This window comes from Mercenaria mercenaria, chromosome 8, assembly GCF_021730395.1.
Source record: "Mercenaria mercenaria strain notata chromosome 8, MADL_Memer_1, whole genome shotgun sequence".
Taxonomy (NCBI): Eukaryota; Metazoa; Mollusca; class Bivalvia; order Venerida; family Veneridae; genus Mercenaria; species Mercenaria mercenaria.
In genome coordinates, this window is record NC_069368.1 from 51,129,919 (window position 1) to 51,151,366 (window position 21,448).

General features: G+C 36.2%; 2 protein-coding genes across 2 annotated transcripts in view; one reads left to right on the plus strand and one right to left on the minus strand.

The window, feature by feature from the left end:
* The first annotated feature begins 2,582 nt into the window (after positions 1–2,582).
* LOC123565354 (uncharacterized) lies at positions 2,583–4,012 on the plus strand. The gene is made up of 2 exons (XM_053549147.1): positions 2,583–2,612; positions 3,413–4,012. The coding sequence occupies exons 1-2, from the start codon at positions 2,583–2,585 to the stop codon at positions 4,010–4,012; spliced, it is 630 nt and encodes a 209-aa protein (XP_053405122.1).
* Positions 4,013–10,774: 6,762 nt separating this feature from the next.
* Positions 10,775–21,448, minus strand: part of LOC123566356 (serine/threonine-protein kinase RIO2-like) — a 29,600-nt gene continuing 18,926 nt past the window's right edge. Inside the window, 4 exon segments of the mRNA XM_053549979.1 lie at positions 10,775–14,676; positions 15,899–15,991; positions 18,942–18,943; positions 19,527–19,641. Coding sequence (XP_053405954.1) covers positions 13,935–14,676; positions 15,899–15,991; positions 18,942–18,943; positions 19,527–19,641 — 952 coding nt within the window. The 3' untranslated portion in view covers positions 10,775–13,934.

Consider the following 21,448-nt stretch of genomic DNA (forward strand, 5'->3'; position numbering starts at 1 on the left):
TTTACACTTATCATGTTTTTCAGTGAATTGTTCAAATATTGTGTAATGTATCGCATAATTTTATAGAAATATCAATTTTTTTTTTTTCACTGGTAAGTTAAAAATATGGTTAAAATCATTGAAGGAACATGAAATAAAAAGATGTGATTTACATGTAAGATCAAAATATCTTTCACTTGTGAACACTACATCTTTCGCCACAAGCAATAATATTGCATCTGGATTTCACTAGTGAAAGATATTTTGATCATTCACTGAAATTAGTATTGTGTAAGCAAACACTAGAAAGCACACCCTTTTGTTTTTACTGTTATGTGAAATATAAAGCTTATTTATTTTGTACAAGTGTTATAAACCTCTTTTACGTTTTAGTAATTTATAATTTTACTCTTTTAATAAAATTAAAGAGAAATGTGTACATTTCTTTTTGTTTCCCACCCTAAATGTGTTTTAAACACAAAGTATATAGGGAGCTGTCCTGTACTTGATGGATTTGCTTCAAACTTAAAATAATTGTTTCTCATCACTCATTAGAAACAAGAGGACCATGATGGTCCTGAATCGCTCACCTTCTCCACATGACCCAATTTTCATGAAGATCCATTGAAAAATTTGGCTTCTAGAGAGGTCACAAGGTTTTTCTATTATTTGACCTAATGACCTTGTTTTTGAAGGCACATGACCCAGTTTTGAACTTGACCTAGATACTATCAAGGTGAACATTCTCACCAATTTTCATGGAGATCTCATGAAGAGTATGGCCTCTAGAGAGGTCGCAAGGTTTTTCTACTTTTATACCTACTGACCTAGTTTTGACCACACGTGACCCAGTTTCAAACTTTATCTAGATATCATCAAGGTGAACATTCAGACAAATTTTCATGAAGATCCATTGAAAAATATGGCCTCTAAAGTGGTCAAAAGGTTTTTCTATTTTTAGACCTACTGACCTAGTTTTTGACTGCAGTTGACCCAGTTTCGAACTTGACCTAGATATCATCAAGATGAATATTCAGACCAACTTTCATACAGATCCCATGAAAAATATGGCCTCTAGAGAGGTCACAAGGTTTTTTTATTATTTGACCTACCGACCTAGTTTTTGACAACACGTGAACCAGTTTCAAACTTGCCCTAGATATCATCAAGGTGAACATTCTGACCAATTTTCATGAAGATCCATTGAAAAATATGGCCTCTAGAGAGGTCACAAGGTTTTTCTATTTTTAGACCTACAGACCTAGTTTTTGACTGCAGTTGACCCAGTTTCGAACTTGACCTAGATATCATCAAGATGAACATTCAGACCAAATTTCATACAGATCCCATGAAAAATATGGCCTCTAGAGAGGTCACAAGGTTTTTCTATTATTTGACCTACTGACCTAGTTTTTGATGGCACGTGACCCAGTTTCGAACTTGACCTAGATATCATCAAGATGAACATTCTGACCAATTTTCATGAATATTCATTGAAAAGTTAGCCTCTAGAGAGGTCACAAGGTTTTTCTATTTTTAGACCTACTGACCTAGTTTTTGACCGCAGTTGACCCAGTTTCAAACTTGACCTTGATATCATCAAGATGAACACTCAGACCTACTTTCATACAGATCCCATGAAAAATATGGCCTCTAGAGAGGTCACAAGGTTTTTCTATTATTTGACCTACTGACCTAGTTTTTGATGGCACATGACCCGGTTTCGAACTTGACCTAGATATCATCAAGATGAACATTCTGACCAACTTTCAGGAAGATCCATTGAAAAGTACGGCCTCTAGAGAGGTCACAAGGTTTTTCTATTTTTAGACCTACAGACCTAGTTTTTGAAGGCACGTGACCCACTTTCGAACTTGACCTAGATACCATCAAGGTGAACATTCTGACCAATTTTCATGAAGATCTTTTGAAATATATGGCCTCTAGAGAGGTCACAAGGTTTTTCTATTTTTAGACCTACTGACCTAGTTTTTGAAGGCACATGACCCAGTTTCGAACTTGACCTAGATATCATGAAGATGAACATTCTGACCAATTTTCATGAAGATCTTGTGAAATATATGGCCTCTAGAGAGGTCACAAGGTTTTACTATTTTTAGACCTACTGACCTAGTTTTTGATGGCACATGACCCAGTTTTGAACTTGACCTAGATATCATCAAGGTGAACATTCTGACCAACTTTCATAAAGATCCCATGAAAAATGTGACCTCTAGAGTGGTCACAAGCAAAAGTTTACGGAAGCACGCACGGACGGACGACGGACGTCGCGTGATCACAAAAGCTCACCTTGTCACTTTGTGACAGGTGAGCTAAAAAGACGTGACAAAAGGGCCAGAACTCATTTCATGAATCATGCCCTATTTTTACAAAATTTTGGGTTGAAGGTTTGATGATTAAATCAGTACTAAAAGGGTGTTAAAATTAGAATTCAAACATATTTGTGACTTTCTTCAAAGAAAATGGGCAGTAATACTAAAGCAATGTTTTATTTATTCGATACCTTATTAAGCAGTGTTTTTGATGTGTTAATTTTTGTTCAAAATTCCTGAATTAAATTTGGGTTGGATATTGAGAGGTGAATGCTTCAGAAGTGGAAGAAGAACAACTCTGTATGGGAGATTGTGCAAACCTATACCCTGGTGGAACACAGGGCTCACACTGGCCTCCAAAAAATAATGGCCAACTTCTTAACCTATGAAAAATTAATAGCCAAAATTGATGTGGATCTTTGCGCGCCATTTTTATAAAAATATAAATGATAAATTTTAATATACTCAGTATATATTTTCTTAATTGCTTTAAAAAGCAGAAATGCAGTAGACCGCTACAGGGGGTGTGGGGATCGAGGATTCAGGGAAATTACCTCCAAATACTGGTGATGGGGTCCCACTATAAATGTTTAAAATTCTATATTCTGATGGATTTTGAAGGCATTTACAGGACATATATTTGGTTTGTGTAAGGCAGCTGAAATGGTTGATATTGACTGACATTATGGATTGAGCAGTAGCTCAATTAGCCCCATTCATCAAGTGTTCATGCACACACAATATGGACACAGTTGCACACAATGGAAAGTTTACCAAGTCTTTGAGTATCATTCATGTTTATACTTTTCCTTTATACATATCAGAAGAGTTTTCAGGATTCTTTTGACCATAAATGCACTTAAATTGCTCGAAAAGTACAAAACAATCAGGTCACCGAAATATGTGATATTTGGCATCTATGCTCACTATTGAATTACAGCTTTTTGTCGACAAGTTTTTGATGTTTTATTCAATAAATATACTAATTACTAATTTTTAAGTGTTTTAGAATGTTTTTACTTATGCTAATTACAGTATGCAAGCAAATTTATTTGTTGATTTTTTTAGTTTGCCCGTATTGGCCATGTTTCTAAAAATAGAAACAGGCTAGGAATAAAGTTAATTATGAGTTGAAAAGGTGTAAATATAATTATGAAAGAAATCTGGCAACAAAGATCAAAGACGACTCTAAAGTGTTTTGGAAGTATGTGAGGCAAAATACAAAAACTGATGTAACAGTTGGCTCATTAGAAGATGAGTATGGAAAATGTGTCCAGGAGGATGGTGAGAGAGCTAGAATACTGAACAAACAACTTTGTTCTGTTTTTACAGTTGAAGATGTAAATAACATACCAAATTTTGAGGATAGACCCTACCTTACAATTTTAGAAGAAATCAACATACGCGAGGACGATGTTAAGAAACATATACAAACATTAAATCCCAAAAAAGCAGTAGGACCAGATGGGATTCATCCTAGAGTTGTCAAAGAATGCATCGATCCTATATCTGTTTTGCTGAGGAGAATATTTATTAAGACCTTGAATGAAGGGGAATTGCCCATTGAATGGAAGGACGCCAATGTGACAGCACTATATAAGAGTGGTAAAAGAAGTAAACCAGAAAACTATAGACCTATAAGTGACACTTCTATTTGTTGTTGGCTTTTGGAAAGAATAATAAGAGAGGCAATAGTTTAACACTTGGAGTCTAACAATCCAATTTCGATTGATCAACACGGATTCAGGCGGGGCTACTCATGTGTGACCCAACTACTTGAATGTATAGGGGACTGGTCAGATAAATTAGATAAAGGTGAAGATGTTTATGTTATTTATATGGATTTTAGGGCTGCATTTGATAAGGTGCCTCAGGAACGCCTTCTAAGAAAGATTTGGGGTTATGGTATAAGAGGGAAGGTGTTTGCTTGGATAAAAGATTTTCTTAGCAATAGACAGCAAAGAGTTCTGGTGAATGGGTCAATGAGTTCCTGGAAAAGAGTTGTAAGTGGGGTACCCCAGGGTAGTGTTTTAGGACCTGTTTTATTCTTAATCTTCATAAACGATTTGCCAGACGTAATGAAAAGTGTGACCAAATTATTTGCTGACGATACCAAACTATATTCTGACTCTGCACAAGAGTTAGTACTTCAAGATAGTGTGTTTAGTGCATGTGAATGGGCTCAAAAATGGCAAATGGTATTTAACAGTAAGAAGTGCAAGCACTTGCATTTTGGGAAAAGGGAAATTACTGATACCTTTTATATGAAAAGTAGTAACAATCAGATTACTGAAATTAGTCGGGTACATAGTGAGAAAGATCTTGGGAGTTGTTTTTGATGCAGATATGAAGTTTTCTATTCATATCAATGAAAAGGTAAATAAGGCAAACAGGAATTTGGGTCTCATTTTTAGGACTTTTACATATATATATAGATATGTTTCTGTCCCTGTATAAGGCACTAATTAGGCCACATTTGGAATATGCGTCTGTAGTATGGAATCCAAGATTGAAGAAAGATTTGATTGCTATACAGAATGTCCAGAGAAGGGCAACTAGGCTTATAGCAGATTTAGGTAACAGAGAATATTGTGAAAGATTAAGGTTGTTGGGTTTACCTACTCTGGAATATAGAAAGCTTTGGGGAGACATGATACAGGTGTTCAAGATCGTCCATGGGTATGATAGAGTTAACAGTGAAAAGTTTTTCTCCTTGATAGGTCAGAACAGAACTAGGGGTAACAGGTATATGTTGTATAAGAGACGATCTAACTCTGAATTGAGAAGAAGTGTTTTCAGTCAAAGAGTAATTGATACCTGGAATGAACTAGAACTGTCACAGGAGTGACTCATACCCCCACCATACGGTCTTGTCTCAGAAGAATGGCAACCATAAGGAATCTTAAAAATACTTTGGAGTACTTCATCCTGGGCTTCCACATATAAGTAATACTAGTATAATACTAGTATAGTAATACTAGTAAATATATTAAATCTCTAATATTAGAGATACACTAAAAGTGAATACAAAAAAGTGTCTTACTGACCCATGTTATCACGGAAAAATGTTTTTACTTTTTACATAGGACTTATAATAAAAAAGTTAGAAAAATACCTAAAATATTGAAAATCTAAAAATAGGATTTCTAAAAATAGACTAATTCCTGGAAGTTAAGGGGAAGAAACTCAGTACAAAGGTTAAACAAGAGCACCGCCTTGCGGGTGCTGACGCTCATCTGATTTTTTTTGTATAATAGAAATATTGTCCTACCCATGATTTTCTAAGTCTAAAAAGGGCCATCATTCTTGCAAAAAGCAGGATAGAGTTATGTTTCTTGATGTACAGTGTCCACTTATGATGGTGAAAAACTGTTGCAAGTTTTAAAGCAATAGCTTTGATAGTTTATGAGAAAAGTATACTTAAACATAATACTCAACCAAGAAAATGATTTTCTAAGTCCAAAAGGGGCAATAATTATTGCAAAAAGCAGGATGGAGTTATGTTGCTTGCTGTACAGGGTCAGCTTATGATGGTGAGCAAGTGTTGCAAGTTTCAAAGCAATAGCTTTGATAGTTTAAGAGAAAAAGTTGACCTAAACATAAAACTTAACCAAGAAATCTGATATTTTCTAAGTCCAAAAGGGGCCATAAATCTTGCAAAAAGCAGGATGGAGTTATGTTTCTTGCTATACAGGGTCAGCTTATGATGGTGAACAAGTATTCTAAGTTTCAAAGCAATAGCTTTGATAGTTTAGGAGAAAAGTTGACCTAAACATAAAACTTAACCAAGAAATCTGATATTTTCTAAGTACAAAAGGGGCCATAAATCTTGCAAAAAGCAAGATGGAGTTATGTTTCTTGCTATACAGGGGCAGCTTATGATGGTGAACAAGTATTCCAAGTTTCAAAGCAATAGCTTTGATAGTTTAGGAGAAAAGCTGACCTAAACATAAAACTTAACCAAGAAAACTGATTTTCTAAGTCCAAAAGGGGCAATAATTCTTGCAAAAAGCAAGATGGAGTTATATTTCTTGATGTACAGGGTCAGCTTATGATGGTAAACAAGTATCCCAAGTTTCAAAGCAATAGCTTTGATAGTTTAGGAGAAAAGTTGACCTAAACATAAAACTTAACCAAGAAATCTGATATTTTCTAAGTACAAAAGGGGCCATAAATCTTGCAAAAAGCAAGATGGAGTTATGTTTCTTGCTATACAGGGTCAGCTTATGATGGTGAACAAGTATTCCAAGTTTCAAAGCAATAGCTTTGATAGTTTAGGAGAAAAGCTGACCTAAACATAAAACTTAACCAGGCAACGCCGACGCCGACAACCGCTCAAGTGATGACAATAACTCATCTTTTTTTTTTCAAAAAAATCAGATGAGCTAAAAAAAGGTTACTCCCCTTTGGCTCTAAGCCAATCAGAATGAGATATAGTGAAAATACATCAAAATTAACCTTAAACTAGAAAATGCTTTTGTAAAAAAGGGCATGTCTCCCCCAATGTAAAGTCCCTAAGTCAATAGGGGTCAGGAACAAAAGTCAAAGAGACACTGATGGTTGGTTGCAATAGGGATCATCTACTTGGCATGTCCAATCATCCCGCTAAATTTCAACACTCTTGGCCTAGTGGTTCTCAAGTCACTGTTCAGGTTTCTGTGACCTTGACCTTTGATCAAGTGATCTCAAAATAAATAGGGGTCATCTACTCTGCAAGTCCAATCATCCTATTAAGTTTCAACATTGTAGGTCAAGTGGTTCTCAAGTTATTTCCAAAAAATGATTTTACATGAACAGGCCACTGTGGCCTTGACCTTTAATAGACTGACCCCAAAATCAATAGGGGTCATCTACTCTGCATGTTCAATCATCCTATGAAGTTTCAACATTCTGGGTCAAGTGGTTCTCAAGTTATTGATCGGAACTGGTTATCAATGTTCAGGCCCCTGTGACCTTGACCTTTAACGGAGTGACCCCAAAAACAATAGGGGTCATTTACTCTGCATGAACAATCATTATATGAAGTTTCAACATTCTGGGTCGAGAGGTTCTAAAGTTATTGATTAGAAATGGTTTTCCATGTTCAGGCCCCTGTGGCCTTGACCTTTAACAGAGTGACCCTAAAATCATTAGGGGTCATCTACTCTGTATGACCAATCATCCTATGAAATTTCATCATACTGGGTCAAGTGGTTCTCAAGTTACTGACCGGAAATGGTTTTCAATGTTCAGGCCCCTGTGACCTTGACCTTTCACAGAGTGACCCCAAAATCCTTAGGGGTCATCTACTCTGCATGACCAATCATCCTATTAAGTTTCAACATTCTGGGTCAAGTGGTTCTCAAGTTACTGACCAGAAATGGTTTTCAATGTTCAGGCCCCTGTGACCTTGACCTTTAATGGAGTGACCCCAAAATCGATAGGGGTCATCTACTTTGCATGTACAATCATCCTATGAAGTTTCAACATTCTGGGTCAAGTGGTTCTCTAGTTATTGATCGGAAATGGTTTTCCATGTTCAGGCCCCTGTGACCTTGACCTTGATGGAGTGACCCTAAAATCAATAGTGGTCATCTACTCTTGATGACCAATCATCCTATGAAGTTTCAACATTCTGGGTCAAGTGGTTCTCAAGTTACTGACCGGAAATGGTTTTCAATGTTCAGGCCCCTGTGACCTTGACCTTTCACAGAGTGACCCCAAAATCCTTAGGGGTCATCTACTCTGCATGACCAATCATCCTATTAAGTTTCAACATTCTGGGTCAAGTGGTTCTCAAGTTACTGACCGGAAATGGTTTTCAATGTTCAGGCCCCTGTGACCTTGACCTTTAATGGAGTGACCCCAAAATCGATAGGGGTCATCTACTTTGCATGTACAATCATCCTATGAAGTTTCAACATTCTGGGTCAAGTGGTTCTCTAGTTATTGATCGGAAATGGTTTTCCATGTTCAGGCCCCTGTGACCTTGACCTTGATGGAGTGACCCTAAAATCAATAGTGGTCATCTACTCTTGATGACCAATCATCCTATGAAGTTTCAACATTCTGGGTCAAGTGGTTCTCTATTTATTGATCGGAAATGGTTTTCAATGTTCGGGCCCCTGTGACCTTGACCTTTGACGGAGTGACCCCAAAAACAATAGGGGTCGTCTACTCCAGCAGCCCTACAACCCTATGAAGTTTGAAGGTTCTAGGTCAAATGGTTCTCCAGTTATTGCTCGGAAATGAAGTGTGACGTACGTACGGACGGACAGGGCAAAAACAATATGTCTCCTGAGGGAGACATAATTCTAGGTAAAAGGGGACATAATTCAAGAAAAATAGTGTCAGAGTTATGCACCTTGTGTCACATGATGTGGGTGAGGAGGTTGAACATCTATTTTAAGTCTGAATCAAATCCATTCAGTAGTAATTGAGATATAGTGAAAATACATCAAAATTAACCTTAAATTCTAAGTAAAAAGGGGCATAATTCATGAATAATTGGTGTCAGAGTTATGCACCTTGTGTCACATGATGTGGGTGATGAGGTGGAACATCTATTTTAAGTTTGAATCAAATCCATTTTGTAATAATTGAGATATAGTGAAAATACATCAAAATCAACCTTAAATTTAAAGTAAAAGGGGACATAATTCATAAAAAAATTATATCAGAGTTAAGCACCTTATGTCACATCATCTGGGTGATGAGGTGGAACAACTATTTTAAGTTTGAATCAAATCAATTTAGTAATAACTGAGATATTGTGAAAATACAACAAAATTAACCTTAAATTCTAAGTAAAAGGGGACATAATTCATGAAAACTTGGTGTCAGAGTTATGCACCTTGTGTCACATGATGTGGGTGATAAGGTGGAACATCTATTTTAAGTTTGAATCAAATCCATTCAGTAGTAACTGAGATAAAGTGAAAATACATCAAAATCAACCTTAAATTCTAAGTAAAAAGGGGCATAATTCATAAAAAAAATGGTGTCAGAGTTATGCACCTTATGTCACATGATGTGGGTGATGAGGTGGAACATCTATTTTAAGTTTGAATCAAATCCATCTAGTAATAACTGAGATATAGTGAAAATACAACAAAATTAACCTTAAATTCTAAGTAAAAGGGGACATAATTCATGAAAACTTGGTGTCAAGAGTTATGCACCTTGTGTCACATGATGTGGGTGATAAGGTGGAACATGTATTTTAAGTTTGAATCAAATCCATTTGGTAATAACTGAGATAATAGATTTCGGGACGCGACGGGACGCGACAAAACTGACTCCTATATACCCCCCTCAAACATGTTTGGTGGGGGTATAATTACCTGATAATGTAGTGTCAGCACCCTCAGTAAATGCATTTAAATCGCGTTTAAATAAACATTGGGTGGGTCTTTCCATAAAATTTAAGGCTAGTTGCTATCAATGATGTTGTGATATTGTGATGACTATAAGTTAATAAGAATATGTGTGTGAAGAATGCATCATGTACACGGAAGTTATTATTAAAGAAGAATTTGGGAGAACACAAAGCAAAGGGCCGTCAGAAACGATACGTTTATATGAATTTATTCATATGTGGCCTCTACAACAGTAGAGGCAGTACGAATAGGACTGGGTTTCCCGATAATTTTTTAATTAATGTGCAAAACAAACATTTATTATGCCAGAATTGTTTTGGTAAAAAAAAAACAGACTATTAAGAATATCTGGCCTGTAATATTTCAACAAATTCATGTTCTTAATAAATTCTGAAAATTCGAGAAAAAAGAAAGAAAGATATTTTTCGCTTCGAACAATTTCGTTTCAAATTAAAAACAGATATACATTGTAGATCTAACCTAAATCCTGATTAAAGATATTTTGAAATCGTCGACATTTAGGTCAGTTTATATGTTTTTAAAGATAATTAAATTAGCGGTAACTATAGATGGCAATTTAATTTTTCATCAGGAAACTGCCTGTACAAATTGCTTTGTTGAAGAAAATTTGCGTTGGCGTTTTAAAATGTTCCAAAACAGTAGCCTGTCAGTTCAATCTGATTGATAGCTAGATAAGTAAGATTAACTTCCGCTTATAATCGGTTTAATTGTTGTCTGTTAGGCAATGTTATCGGCATAGTTGACACGTGTTTGGAATACACAAGGTAATAAACAGTCCGCTCTATCGATTTTCTACACCAGCAGACTGTGGGTTACTGTCTCACTTGGCAAAATCATTTATGCAGCTGTTAAATAAAATAATTGCCAGTTCCTGTCGCCAAAATGAAAAAAATATTCGCCATTTAAATAAAATAATCGCAAATGGCGATAATGGCGACTGACAGCGTAAGCCCTGGGAACATGAACATTCAGTTGCAGCAGCTTTTGAATTTTCATCTCAAATTTTTTATCTAAGCAAAGAAAAAAGGAAGAGATACAGGTTTTCAACAGTGTAGCTTTTCAAACATGCAAAACAAAAAGATATCCAGTATATATTTTATTATTACAGGATCATTCTTCTAACTGTAAGCAATAGAGAAGACAGCATAATTAAAAGACATAGAGGCTTACATAACATCTCAAATCTCGTGCTTGATGGTGAGTAGAATGAGATGTAAAATCTAAAGCAGTCTAAAGCAGTTATTGCTTGATAGCCATTAAATTAAACTAGAGCTGTCACAGGAGTGACGAATTATACCCCCACAATACGGCCTTGTCACAGAAATAAGCCAATGTCAAAGTCAAATCTAAAAATCAATAGGGATCATCTGCTGGTCATGATCAACCTCCGTATTAAGTTTCATGATCCTAGGCCCAAGCGTTCTCAAGTTATCGTCCGAAAATGGTTTAACTGTTCCTGGTCACCTTGACCTTTGACCTACTGACCTCAAATCAATAGAGCCATATGCTGGTCATGACCAACCTCCCTATCAACTTTTGTGATCCTAGGCCCAAGGGTTCTCATCCAGAAACCGTTGGACCTACTGATCTCAAAGTCAAACTTGACCTGTATTTCATGATGTTACACCTTTGTACCAAAATTTATTATCCTAGGCCCAAGCATTCTCAAGTTATCATCCGGAAACTGTTTAACTGTTCCGGGTCATTATGACCTTGACCTTAGACCTCAAAGTCAAACATGACCTGTATTTTATGATGTTACACCTGTGTACCAAAAATTATTTCAATCTGTCAAGCCTTTGTTACTGTCCGGAAACCATGAAAACCAATGGACCGACCGACCAACATACAAGCTCAATCCTATATACCCCCCACCCCCAAACTTCGTTTTGTGGGGGTATAATTAAATCTAATTTTTAAAGTATAAAGTGAACTGTTTGAGGTCTTGAAAAATATTCACTGGTATTTTCTACAACCAGTCAGATGTTTATCTAGAACCAGTCACTAGAGCCATATTCCTTTGACTATTCAGCCGATTCTGCACATACTATAAGTCATTATAAAGAAAAGAGTAGTGGTCTGGAATGTTTGGAACGTGTGTGGGCTATTTAAACAATCGCTCACCTCTTCCCACATGACCCAGTTTTGAGTATGACGTTGTTTTTTCTATTATTTGACATAGTGACCTAGTTTCTGAGCTCATGTGACCCAGTTTTGAAGTTGACCTAGATATTATCAAGATAAAATTTCTGACCAATTTGCATGAAGATCCATTGAAAAATATGGTCTCTAGAGAGGTCAGAAGGTTTTTCTATTATTTGACCTATTGACCTAGTTTTCGAAGGTATGGACCCTGTTTTGAACTTTACCTAGATATCATCAAGGTGAATATTCTCACTAATTTTCATGAAGATCTCATGAAAAATATGGCCTCTAGAGAGGTCACAAGGTTTTTCTATTTTTATACCTACTGGCCTAGTTTTTGACTGCACGTGACCCAGTTTTGAAACTGACCTAGATATCATCAAGGTGAACATTCAGATCAATTTTCATGAAGATCCATTGAAAAATATGGCCTCTTGAGAGGTCAAATTTTTTTTAATAATTTTAGACCTACTGACCTAGTTTTTGACCGCAGTTGACCCAGTTTCAAACTTGACCTAGATATCATCAAGATGAACATTCAGACCAACTTTCATACAGATCCCATGAAAAGTTTGGCCTCTAGAGAGGTCACAAGGTTTTTTTTTTATTTGCCCTACTGACCTAGTTTTTTAAGGCACGTGACCCAGTTTCAAACTTGACCTAGATATCATCAAGATGAACATTCTGACCAATTTTTATGGAGATCCATTTGCAAGTATGGCCTCTAGAGAGGTCACAAGGTTTTTCTATTTTTAGACCTACTGACCTAGTTTTTGACCGCACATGACCCTGTTTCAAACTTGACCTAGATATCATCAAGATGAACATTGAGACCAACTTTCATACAGATTCCATGAAAAATATGGCCTTTAGAGAGGTCACAAGGTTTTTCTATTATTTGACCTACTGACCTAGATTTTGAAGGCACGTGTCCCACTTTCGAACTTGACTTAGATATCATCAAGATGAACATTCAAACCAACTTTCATACAGATCCCATGAAAAATATGGCCTCTAGAGAGGTCACAAGGTTTTTCTATTATTTGACCTACTGACCTAGTTTTTGACCGCACTTGACCCACTTTCGAACTTGACCTAGATATCATCAAGGTGAACATTCTGACCAATTTTCATGAAGATCTCATGAAATATATGGCCTCTAGAGAGGTCACAAGGTTTTTCTATTTTTAGACCTACTGACCTAGTTTTTGACCGCATGTGATCCAGTTTCGAACTTGACCTAGATATCATCAAGATGAACATTCTGACCAACTTTCATACAGATCCCATGAAAAATATGGCCTTTAGAGAGGTCACAAGGTTTTTCTATTATTTGACCTACTGACCTAGATTTTGAGGGCACGTGACCCAGTTTTGAACTTTACCTAGATATCATCAAGGTGAACATTCTGACCAATTTTCATGAAGATCTTGTAAAATATATAGCCTCTAGAGTGGTCACAAGGTTTTTCTATTTTTAGACCTACTGACCTAGTTTTTGACGGCATGTGACCCAGTTTCGAACTTGACCTAGATATCATCAAGGTGAACATTCTGACCAATTTTCATGAAGATCTTGTGAAATATATGGCCTCTAGAGAGGTCACAAGGTTTTTCTATTTTTAGACCTACTGACCTAGTTTTTGAAGGCACGTGACCCAGTTTCGAACATGACCTATATATCATCAAGATGAACATTCTGACCAACTTTCATAAAGATCCCATGAAAAATGTGACCTCTAGAGTGGTCACAAGCAAAAATTTACCGACGCATGGACGGACGACGGACACCGCGCGATCACAAAAGCTCACCTTGTCACTTTGTGACAGGTGAGCTAAAAAACCCAAAAAAACGTAGCCAAAACAATCATATAATAAATATTTACAACTATTTAAAGCAAGTCTTGGGTTCCTATCCACTATCGATAATTTAGATGATAATCTAAATAAATAGGGCTTGGCACCAGAGGAGAACTGTGTACAATTTTATTCCTTTGACAATAATTAGAAGATCACTCTAAAATATCAAGAACACTATTCTGAGAAGTAAAAGGAAGATGGAATAGATGTTTTATAGAACCAGTCACAAGATGTTTTTCTAAAACCAGGCACTAGATGTACTCTCTTTAATGTCCAGTTGTGTATCCCGTCTTAGTTTTGTCTGCAATGAAGCCTCGCCACTTTTCCTAATTCTACGAGCTTTCTGTCTTTCTTGCTGTTGTTTCTGTTGCTTCTTCACCTTAGCTCTGATCACCTCGGGAGCTATACTCGACACTGTACTTGTTGTACACATACTGTCTGAGTTCCTACTTCTCCCCCTATGTAGATGTGAATTTATATGATCTCTACTTTCTTCATTTCTAAATGGTCTATATTCTTTGTTTTTAGCACTAATATTATACATTTCATCATCTTCAATATTATCATCTGAGTCTCTCTCTACTTCAGTGACCTTTTCAATTTCATCTAAATCTTTGCTACCAGTAGCCTCTTTTTCGTGTTCAGACTCTTTGTCTCTACTATCAAATGAAGCTTCACACTTTGTATTATCAGTTTCAACATTGTTCTTTTCATGACAAACCTCTCCATCAACTCCCTTTTCTGTATCCACCTCTTTGAAATTTTCCTTGATATCTTTTTCTTGTTCTTCCCCATCAAGTGAATCCTCATCATCATCACTATATTCATCATCATCTTCATCATGACTATCATCTTCCTCTACCCTTGGGTTATCTGGACCTCCGAGAATGTTAAATTCCTCCGCAGCTTCATCAAATTTAGCAGCAAGATCTTTAGTAAATCCACTAGCTGCAACTTCAACATCTAGGTCACCAGTTCTCCTGTAAAAATAACACAACTACATGGCAGAAATTCCCCATACTACATAGTTAAATATATACTAAGGACTGCTTCAAACACTGCTAATTTCAAACATGAGCACCGCCTATGGGTGCCATCGCTTGTCTGCAAGTGCTGGACAATATGTAAGAAAAGAGTTATAGTTCAAAAAGGGTCATAATTCTGACAAAATGCAGGTTAGAGTTATGGTTCTTGAACTACATAGTCCCCTTATGATGATAAACAAGTTTGCAAAGTTTCAAAGCTGTAGCTTTTATAGTTTTTGAGAAAAGATGGACCTAAACAAAAATTTTAACCAAGAAACTCAAATTTTCTAATTACAAAACGGGACATAATTCTGACAAAATGCATATCAGAGTTATGGGTCTTGGCCTACATAGTCCCCTAATGATGATAAACAAGTGTGCAAAGTTTCAACGCTGCAGTTTTTATAGTTTTTGAGAAAAGGTGGACCTAAACAAAAGCTTTAACCAAGAAACTCAAATTTTCTAAGTACAGAACTGGCCATAATTTTATCAAAATGCTTATCAGAGTTACGGTTCTTGGCTTACATAGTCCCCTAATGATGATAAACAAGAGTGCAAAGTTTCAAAGCTGTCGCTCTTACAGGAATGAGATTAGGTGGACCTAAACAATTTTTTAACCAACACTGATGCCAACAAGTGACGACAATTCCTCGTAGATTTTTTTTAAAAAATCAGATGAGCTAAAAAAAGGAACACACATGATACTTTGGCCCAACAATTAAAACCTGGGATGAAACAAATGCAGAATTTGAGCAAGAATAAATTTCCTGATAACATTTTGACCACAATTCCTTTTCTGAAAAGATATAATGATGTCATAGAAAATGACACACTGATCATGAAAAGACTTTTGTAAAATAAAATATTGCCCTATGGTTTATCTTGTGACATCCGAAACAATCATTTTCTGATGAGTGACAGTGATACTAGTTCAGGTTTTTAAATTCATAACTTAAATCATCCTCAACACTAAAACATTGCATCATAATATTGGTTATTTATTGATTTTGTATTTTGCACAACTCCCACCCTTTTTCCTAAAGAATACTTAAACATTTTCTTTCCAGTAAAACTTGCAATATTCCACCCAGCAGAAAGAAAACAGCTGGGATTCTCTCTTTACTGAAATTTAAGTAACTGATTAAAAGAAAAAATGATAATAGTTTTTACTATTTACCTCAAATCTGAGAATTTTGGATACAATTCACTTTCATAATGAAACCTTCTGGCGAAGAAGTTCCGGATACAGTCTACGTCTCGGTTAAAATACCTGAAAACAGAAACCAACAAATGTCATGCCATTTCAATAAATACATATTGCTCTCTGAAATAACATTTTAATGTAACTATTTTGGAATATTTTTATGCAGCTTTAGGCTGTAATGCCATGATGATATTTTTATCTGTCTGAATTTAAACAGTTCTCCTTGTTCATTTGTAAATTCACAAAGAAAAAAGCATGGAGAAATGAGTCTACTAGAGACCAGTGCCCCTAATTCCAAAAATATATTTATTCAGATTAGTTTGTTGTTTGGTTTCAAGTCACATGCAAACAATTTAGGTCAAATGATGACTTTCCAACTTTTAACAGTGGAAAAAGACCCTATATGTTTTTCTGGGCATTACTTCTGGCATGGGCTGGTGCATGGGAAGTATACGCCCCCGGAAAATCATTTGAGGTTTCTCAATGTGACACAACCACCAACACGTTAACGAGGACGATTCTAATTGATCTTAATAACTTTAACAGCACCGATTACAAGATGACTTGTATAAAAAGAAAATTAGTGAATGAATCCACACCCCAAAAAAGTTCTTTTGGGGGAATTTTAAATTTTATAAATTTGAAAATTTAAGGGGAAAATAATTGGGTTTTAAAAAACTTTCCTGACAAAATTTGCACAGCATCCCATCTTAGTGATTTACATTCGAGAAAGTTTCAAAAAGATCCATCAATAGGTTATTTTGATACATCAAAAATCCCTATTTTTTACCAAAAAAGGGGGAAAAATTTTTCCTTTAGGGGGTCAGGGGGGAAATACAAATTGGAAAAAGGTCAGTGTTTATAGCCCCTTATGGAGGTTGGTGTTAATTAAAATACTTTTTGATTATAAGCATTTTTCCTTTCCCAATCAGGGGAAAAAAACTCTGTTTTTTTTACCGATCAGGGGGAATGGGGCAGTGCGAGAAAAGGAAATGTCCAAAAATAATAGCAAGTTTGGTGATTCAGCTAAATACTTTTTAAATTTAAAAGGTTTTTCTTTTTTTTTTACAAAACTGAGAAGAACTCTGCTTTACGGGGTAAAAGGGGGAAATACAAAATGTGAAAAAAGGTCAGTGTAATAATAATTATTGAGATTGGTGATTTGTGAAATACTTTCTAAATTTATAAGCATTCATAATTTTTCCCCAAACAAATAAAGGGGAAAAAAAACTCTGCCTTTACGGGCAAGTGGGAAAAAAACAAGAGGGCCATGAGGCCTATATCGCTACCTTTATCTTGGGCACTTGGGGACAAAAAGGTCCTCAGAAAAAATATCTAAGCCAAAAGGGAAAAGGAAAAAACAAAGAAAAAAAATTTAAAACCAAAAAAAAAACAAAATTCTTACAAGGTACGATATGTAAAAATACACCAAAAAGGGAGGTACCACCAGTTTCCCCACAGAAAAGTGGTCTCATTTTTTTCCCAAAGGCCAAAAATAAAAAAGAACTAAAAATAGGTTTTAATAACGTAAAAGGGAAAAATTCAAAAGAAAATTTTTGTAAATAACAAAAAAAGGATCTGCCAAAAAACTTTAAATAAAAAAAATTCAGATCAGTTTTATTGTTACGGAGTTTTCCCTTTAAAATTAAAAAAATAAAGGGAGGAAATTTGACAAAAATGTCCATATTATATACCCAATTGTCTCGTAAAAACTAATCAATAATGAAATTTCAAATAAGCCCTGTAAGTACTTACTGATTAAATCCATTTGCTACAATCAGGGGGGGGTAATCAGATATAAAAAAATTTGGAAAACTACAAATGGATTGATTTGTATGGAATAAAACTTTTATTTTTGTTGAAGATTTTTGGGGAATTTGTACAAATAAAACCATAAAGAAGTCTTTTTATGGCCAAAACCCAAAAATAGCCAATTCGGACTTTAAGGGGCCTAACCGGGAACCCGAGGGAATCTGCCCATTTTAAAAAAGGGAACCAGATGAGGGGGTGAAAAAAGTTGTGTGCAATTTTGGTTTAAAAATCAAATCAAAAATAATTGCTATTGTGCAGAAAGGGTCAAAAAGCAAATTTTTGGGCCCCCTTCGGGCCCCAAAAACTCGGAACCCATTGGGGGATCGGGGGTTCAAAAAAGGGAACTGAGATCTTGGGGCAACAATTTTGTGCATTTTGTTTAAAATTCAAATCTAAATGAAGCTGCTTTTGTGCAGAAAAGGGCAAAATAGCTAATTGGTCCTTAGGGGCCATAACCTGGAACCCAAAAGGGAATTTTGGCCGTTCAAGAAGGAACCCAAGATCTTAGGGTGATACAATTTGTGTGCCTTTTTGGGTAAAAACAAATCATAAAAAAAGCTGTTTGTGCAGACAAGGAAAAATAGTGTTTTTCCCTTTTAGGGGCCATAACTCGGAACCCAAATGGGATCGGCCAGTTCAAAAAAGGGAAAACCGAGATCTTAGGGTGATCAATTTGTGTGTAATTTTGGGTTTAAAAAAAAATCAAAAAGAAACCCCACTATTGCGACAAGAAATTTTTGACGACCACGGAGGGACGAACACCGACGGACGAAGGGGAACAAAAGTCCCTTGTCACTATGTGACGGGTGAGCTAAAAAAGTGAGCAAAGGTCATGTCCTAATTAATAATCATGTGAGTTTTGGTGATTTTAGCTTAAATAATTTTTGAATAATAGGCATTTTCATTTTTGGAGGAGGAACACAGGGGGACAACCCCAAAACAATATCCCCGCCTTTCGGGGGGGTTTAAAAACTATTTTCTTTTAATGATACATTCTTAGGTAAACATCATGGTTCAACAGTTTTTCCCCTTTGAAACAGGAGACGACCCTTTCGGCGGGAGGACATACTTTTCCTTTTATAATGGAGGGGATCCACCCCCATGCGAGGGTATTGAAACCTTTAAAATGGAGGGGATTCCCATTAGAAGAGGGTCTACACCCTTATAATGGAGGGTGGAGGGGCAACAAAGGAAGGAAGGAAACCACTTTCAGGCTAGCGGGAATAAATCCTCTTTATAAAGAGGGGTCCAAATTCAGTCCCGGGGGCATTATAATGGGGATATTGACCCCTTCAGGCTGGGAAAGAAAATAAGCCTTAAATGGAGGGGGAAACCTCCTTTACCCCGCAGGAAAAATACAGTCCAACCCTATAATTGTGGGGTGGGGTTTGGTCGGGTTTTACAGCCCTTTTTAATGAAAGGGGGTCCCCCTTTTACACGGGGAAAAATATACAGCCCCCTTATAAAAGGGGGGGGGTCAACACTTCAAGCGGAAGGATATACAAACCTAATATGGGGGGATCAACCCCTTTGCTGGAGGGAAAGGGGGTTTCTCTTAGGTTGGGGGAAAATAAAGTCCCATAAGGAGGGGGTCAGCACTTCAGCTGGAGGGGGCATAAAAACAAGGCAATACTGATTGCCCGCATGTTATGGATAGAAAAAATTATCAGCGCCGGGGAAAGAAAACCAAAATGCTTTATTAAATGGCATTCAATTTACCTTTGAGGGGGAAAACCCTTAACAAAATAGATCACCAATGTTTAGAGTTTTAATAAACCCCGATATAAACATTCAGCATTTCATGTGAAGTTTAAATCATTTTTGGGAAATCAATCATGGGCACACTTCTTTGTATCTAATTTTTGATTAAATCATTGAAATTTTTTGTATCACCACAGTTCCCCGTTACCCCGTAAAACCATACATTCATTTTAAAACCCGCCATGCCAAACCCCTTTGTACCCGCACCCGGAAAATTATCATTCTTTTTTAAAAAATTTTTAGAATTTTAACCCCAAATCACCCGGGAATTCTTATCATAACAGGGAATCTCCAAAAATTTTCAGGGAAACAGCAGGGGTGAATACGGGGAAACAGAGAGTGAAAACAGGGGAAACAGCCCTTGTGAATGCAGGGAAGCAGCAATGGGGAATTTAAAAGGAAACAGCCCTGAGTGAATACGGGGCGCAGCCTGAGGAATGCATGGAAGAGCGAGAGGGGAATCTAAGAATAACCAATATTTTGGGTCAATGATTTAAATTGCATAAGGATGGACATGTGGTAAGCAAAACACATCCGTCCTTTTCCCCAGGTAAATTTAAAATTCCTTGGTATCTTAAACTGTGTTTGGTAAGGAAAAACAAAAAATGACTAATGCAATGGATCTTGACTTTTTGTGTCAGTGTTTTTGTGAAAGTCGGTGTGTTTTTAAAATCCATCCAGCACGCAAAAATTTAAAAAAGGCCCCCCTTGCGGGGGCTGGTCATCTATTTTTTTTTTTAGAAAAAAATATTTCCACCCTGATTTTCTAAATCAAAAAGGGCCACATTCTTGCAAAAAGCAGGTGAGTTAGTTTTTTATGACAGTGTCCCCCTTTTGATTTTAAAAATGTTTCAAATTTTTAAAGCAAAGCTTTTTATAGTTTATGAGAAAAGTTCCTTAAAAAATTACCAACCAAGAAAAGATTTTTTAAGTCCAAAAGGGGCAATAATTATGCAAAAAGAGGATGGAGTTAGGGGCTGCGAAGGGGCAGCTTATGATGGGGAAAAAGTGTTGCAAATTTCAAAGCAATAGCTTTTTGGGGTTTAAGAAAAAAGTTTACCTAAAATAAAAATTTTAACGAAATCGATATTTTCTAAGTCCAAAAGGGGCCCTAAACTTCAAAAAACAGGATGGAGTTTTGTTTCTTGGGGGACAGGGTCAGCTTAGATGGTGAAAAAAGTGTGAAGTTTTTAAAAAAATGTTTTTATAGTTTTGGATAAAAGTGACCTAAAAATAAAAATTAACAAAAAAAACTGATTTCTAAGTCCAAAAGGGGGAATAATTCTTGAAAAAATTTCAAATGGAGTTAGTTTCTGTGTACAGGGTTCTTATGATGGGGAACAAGTATTTCCCAAATTTCAAAGAATAGCTTTGTAGTTTTGGAGAAAAGTTTACCTAAAAAAAAAACTTTAACCAGAAATTGTATTTTCTAAATACAAAAGGGGCCTTTAAAACTTCAAAAGCAGATGGAGTTATTTTCTTGCTTACTGGCAGCTTATGATGGTGAACAAGTCTTCCAGTTTCAAAGCAATAGCTTTGATGTTTTGGAGAAAAGCTGACCTAAACAAAAATTTAACCCGGCAACGCCCGCCGACGCCGCGCCCACGCCGACGCCCCACAACCCCTAAAAAGATGACAATAACTCATCTTTTTTTTTTAAAAAAACAGATGGCTAAAAAGAGGGTCCCTTATCCTAAAGCGCTTACCTGTGTCAAGTCTTCAAGTGTGTTTGAAAAGTACAGAGTTGGTTTCCCCTAGTTGCCTATAAATAAATGTCACACACAATTTTGAACCTGGGCAATAATTTTAAAAATACGGGGGACATTACAAAATTGATATCACATGCCAAATATCAAGGCTTAGCATTTTTGATTTAGAGAAGAAAAATGACCCCGCCCCCCCCGGGAGCCATGTTTTTTTACGAATGAATAATTTGAATATTCTTGGTAG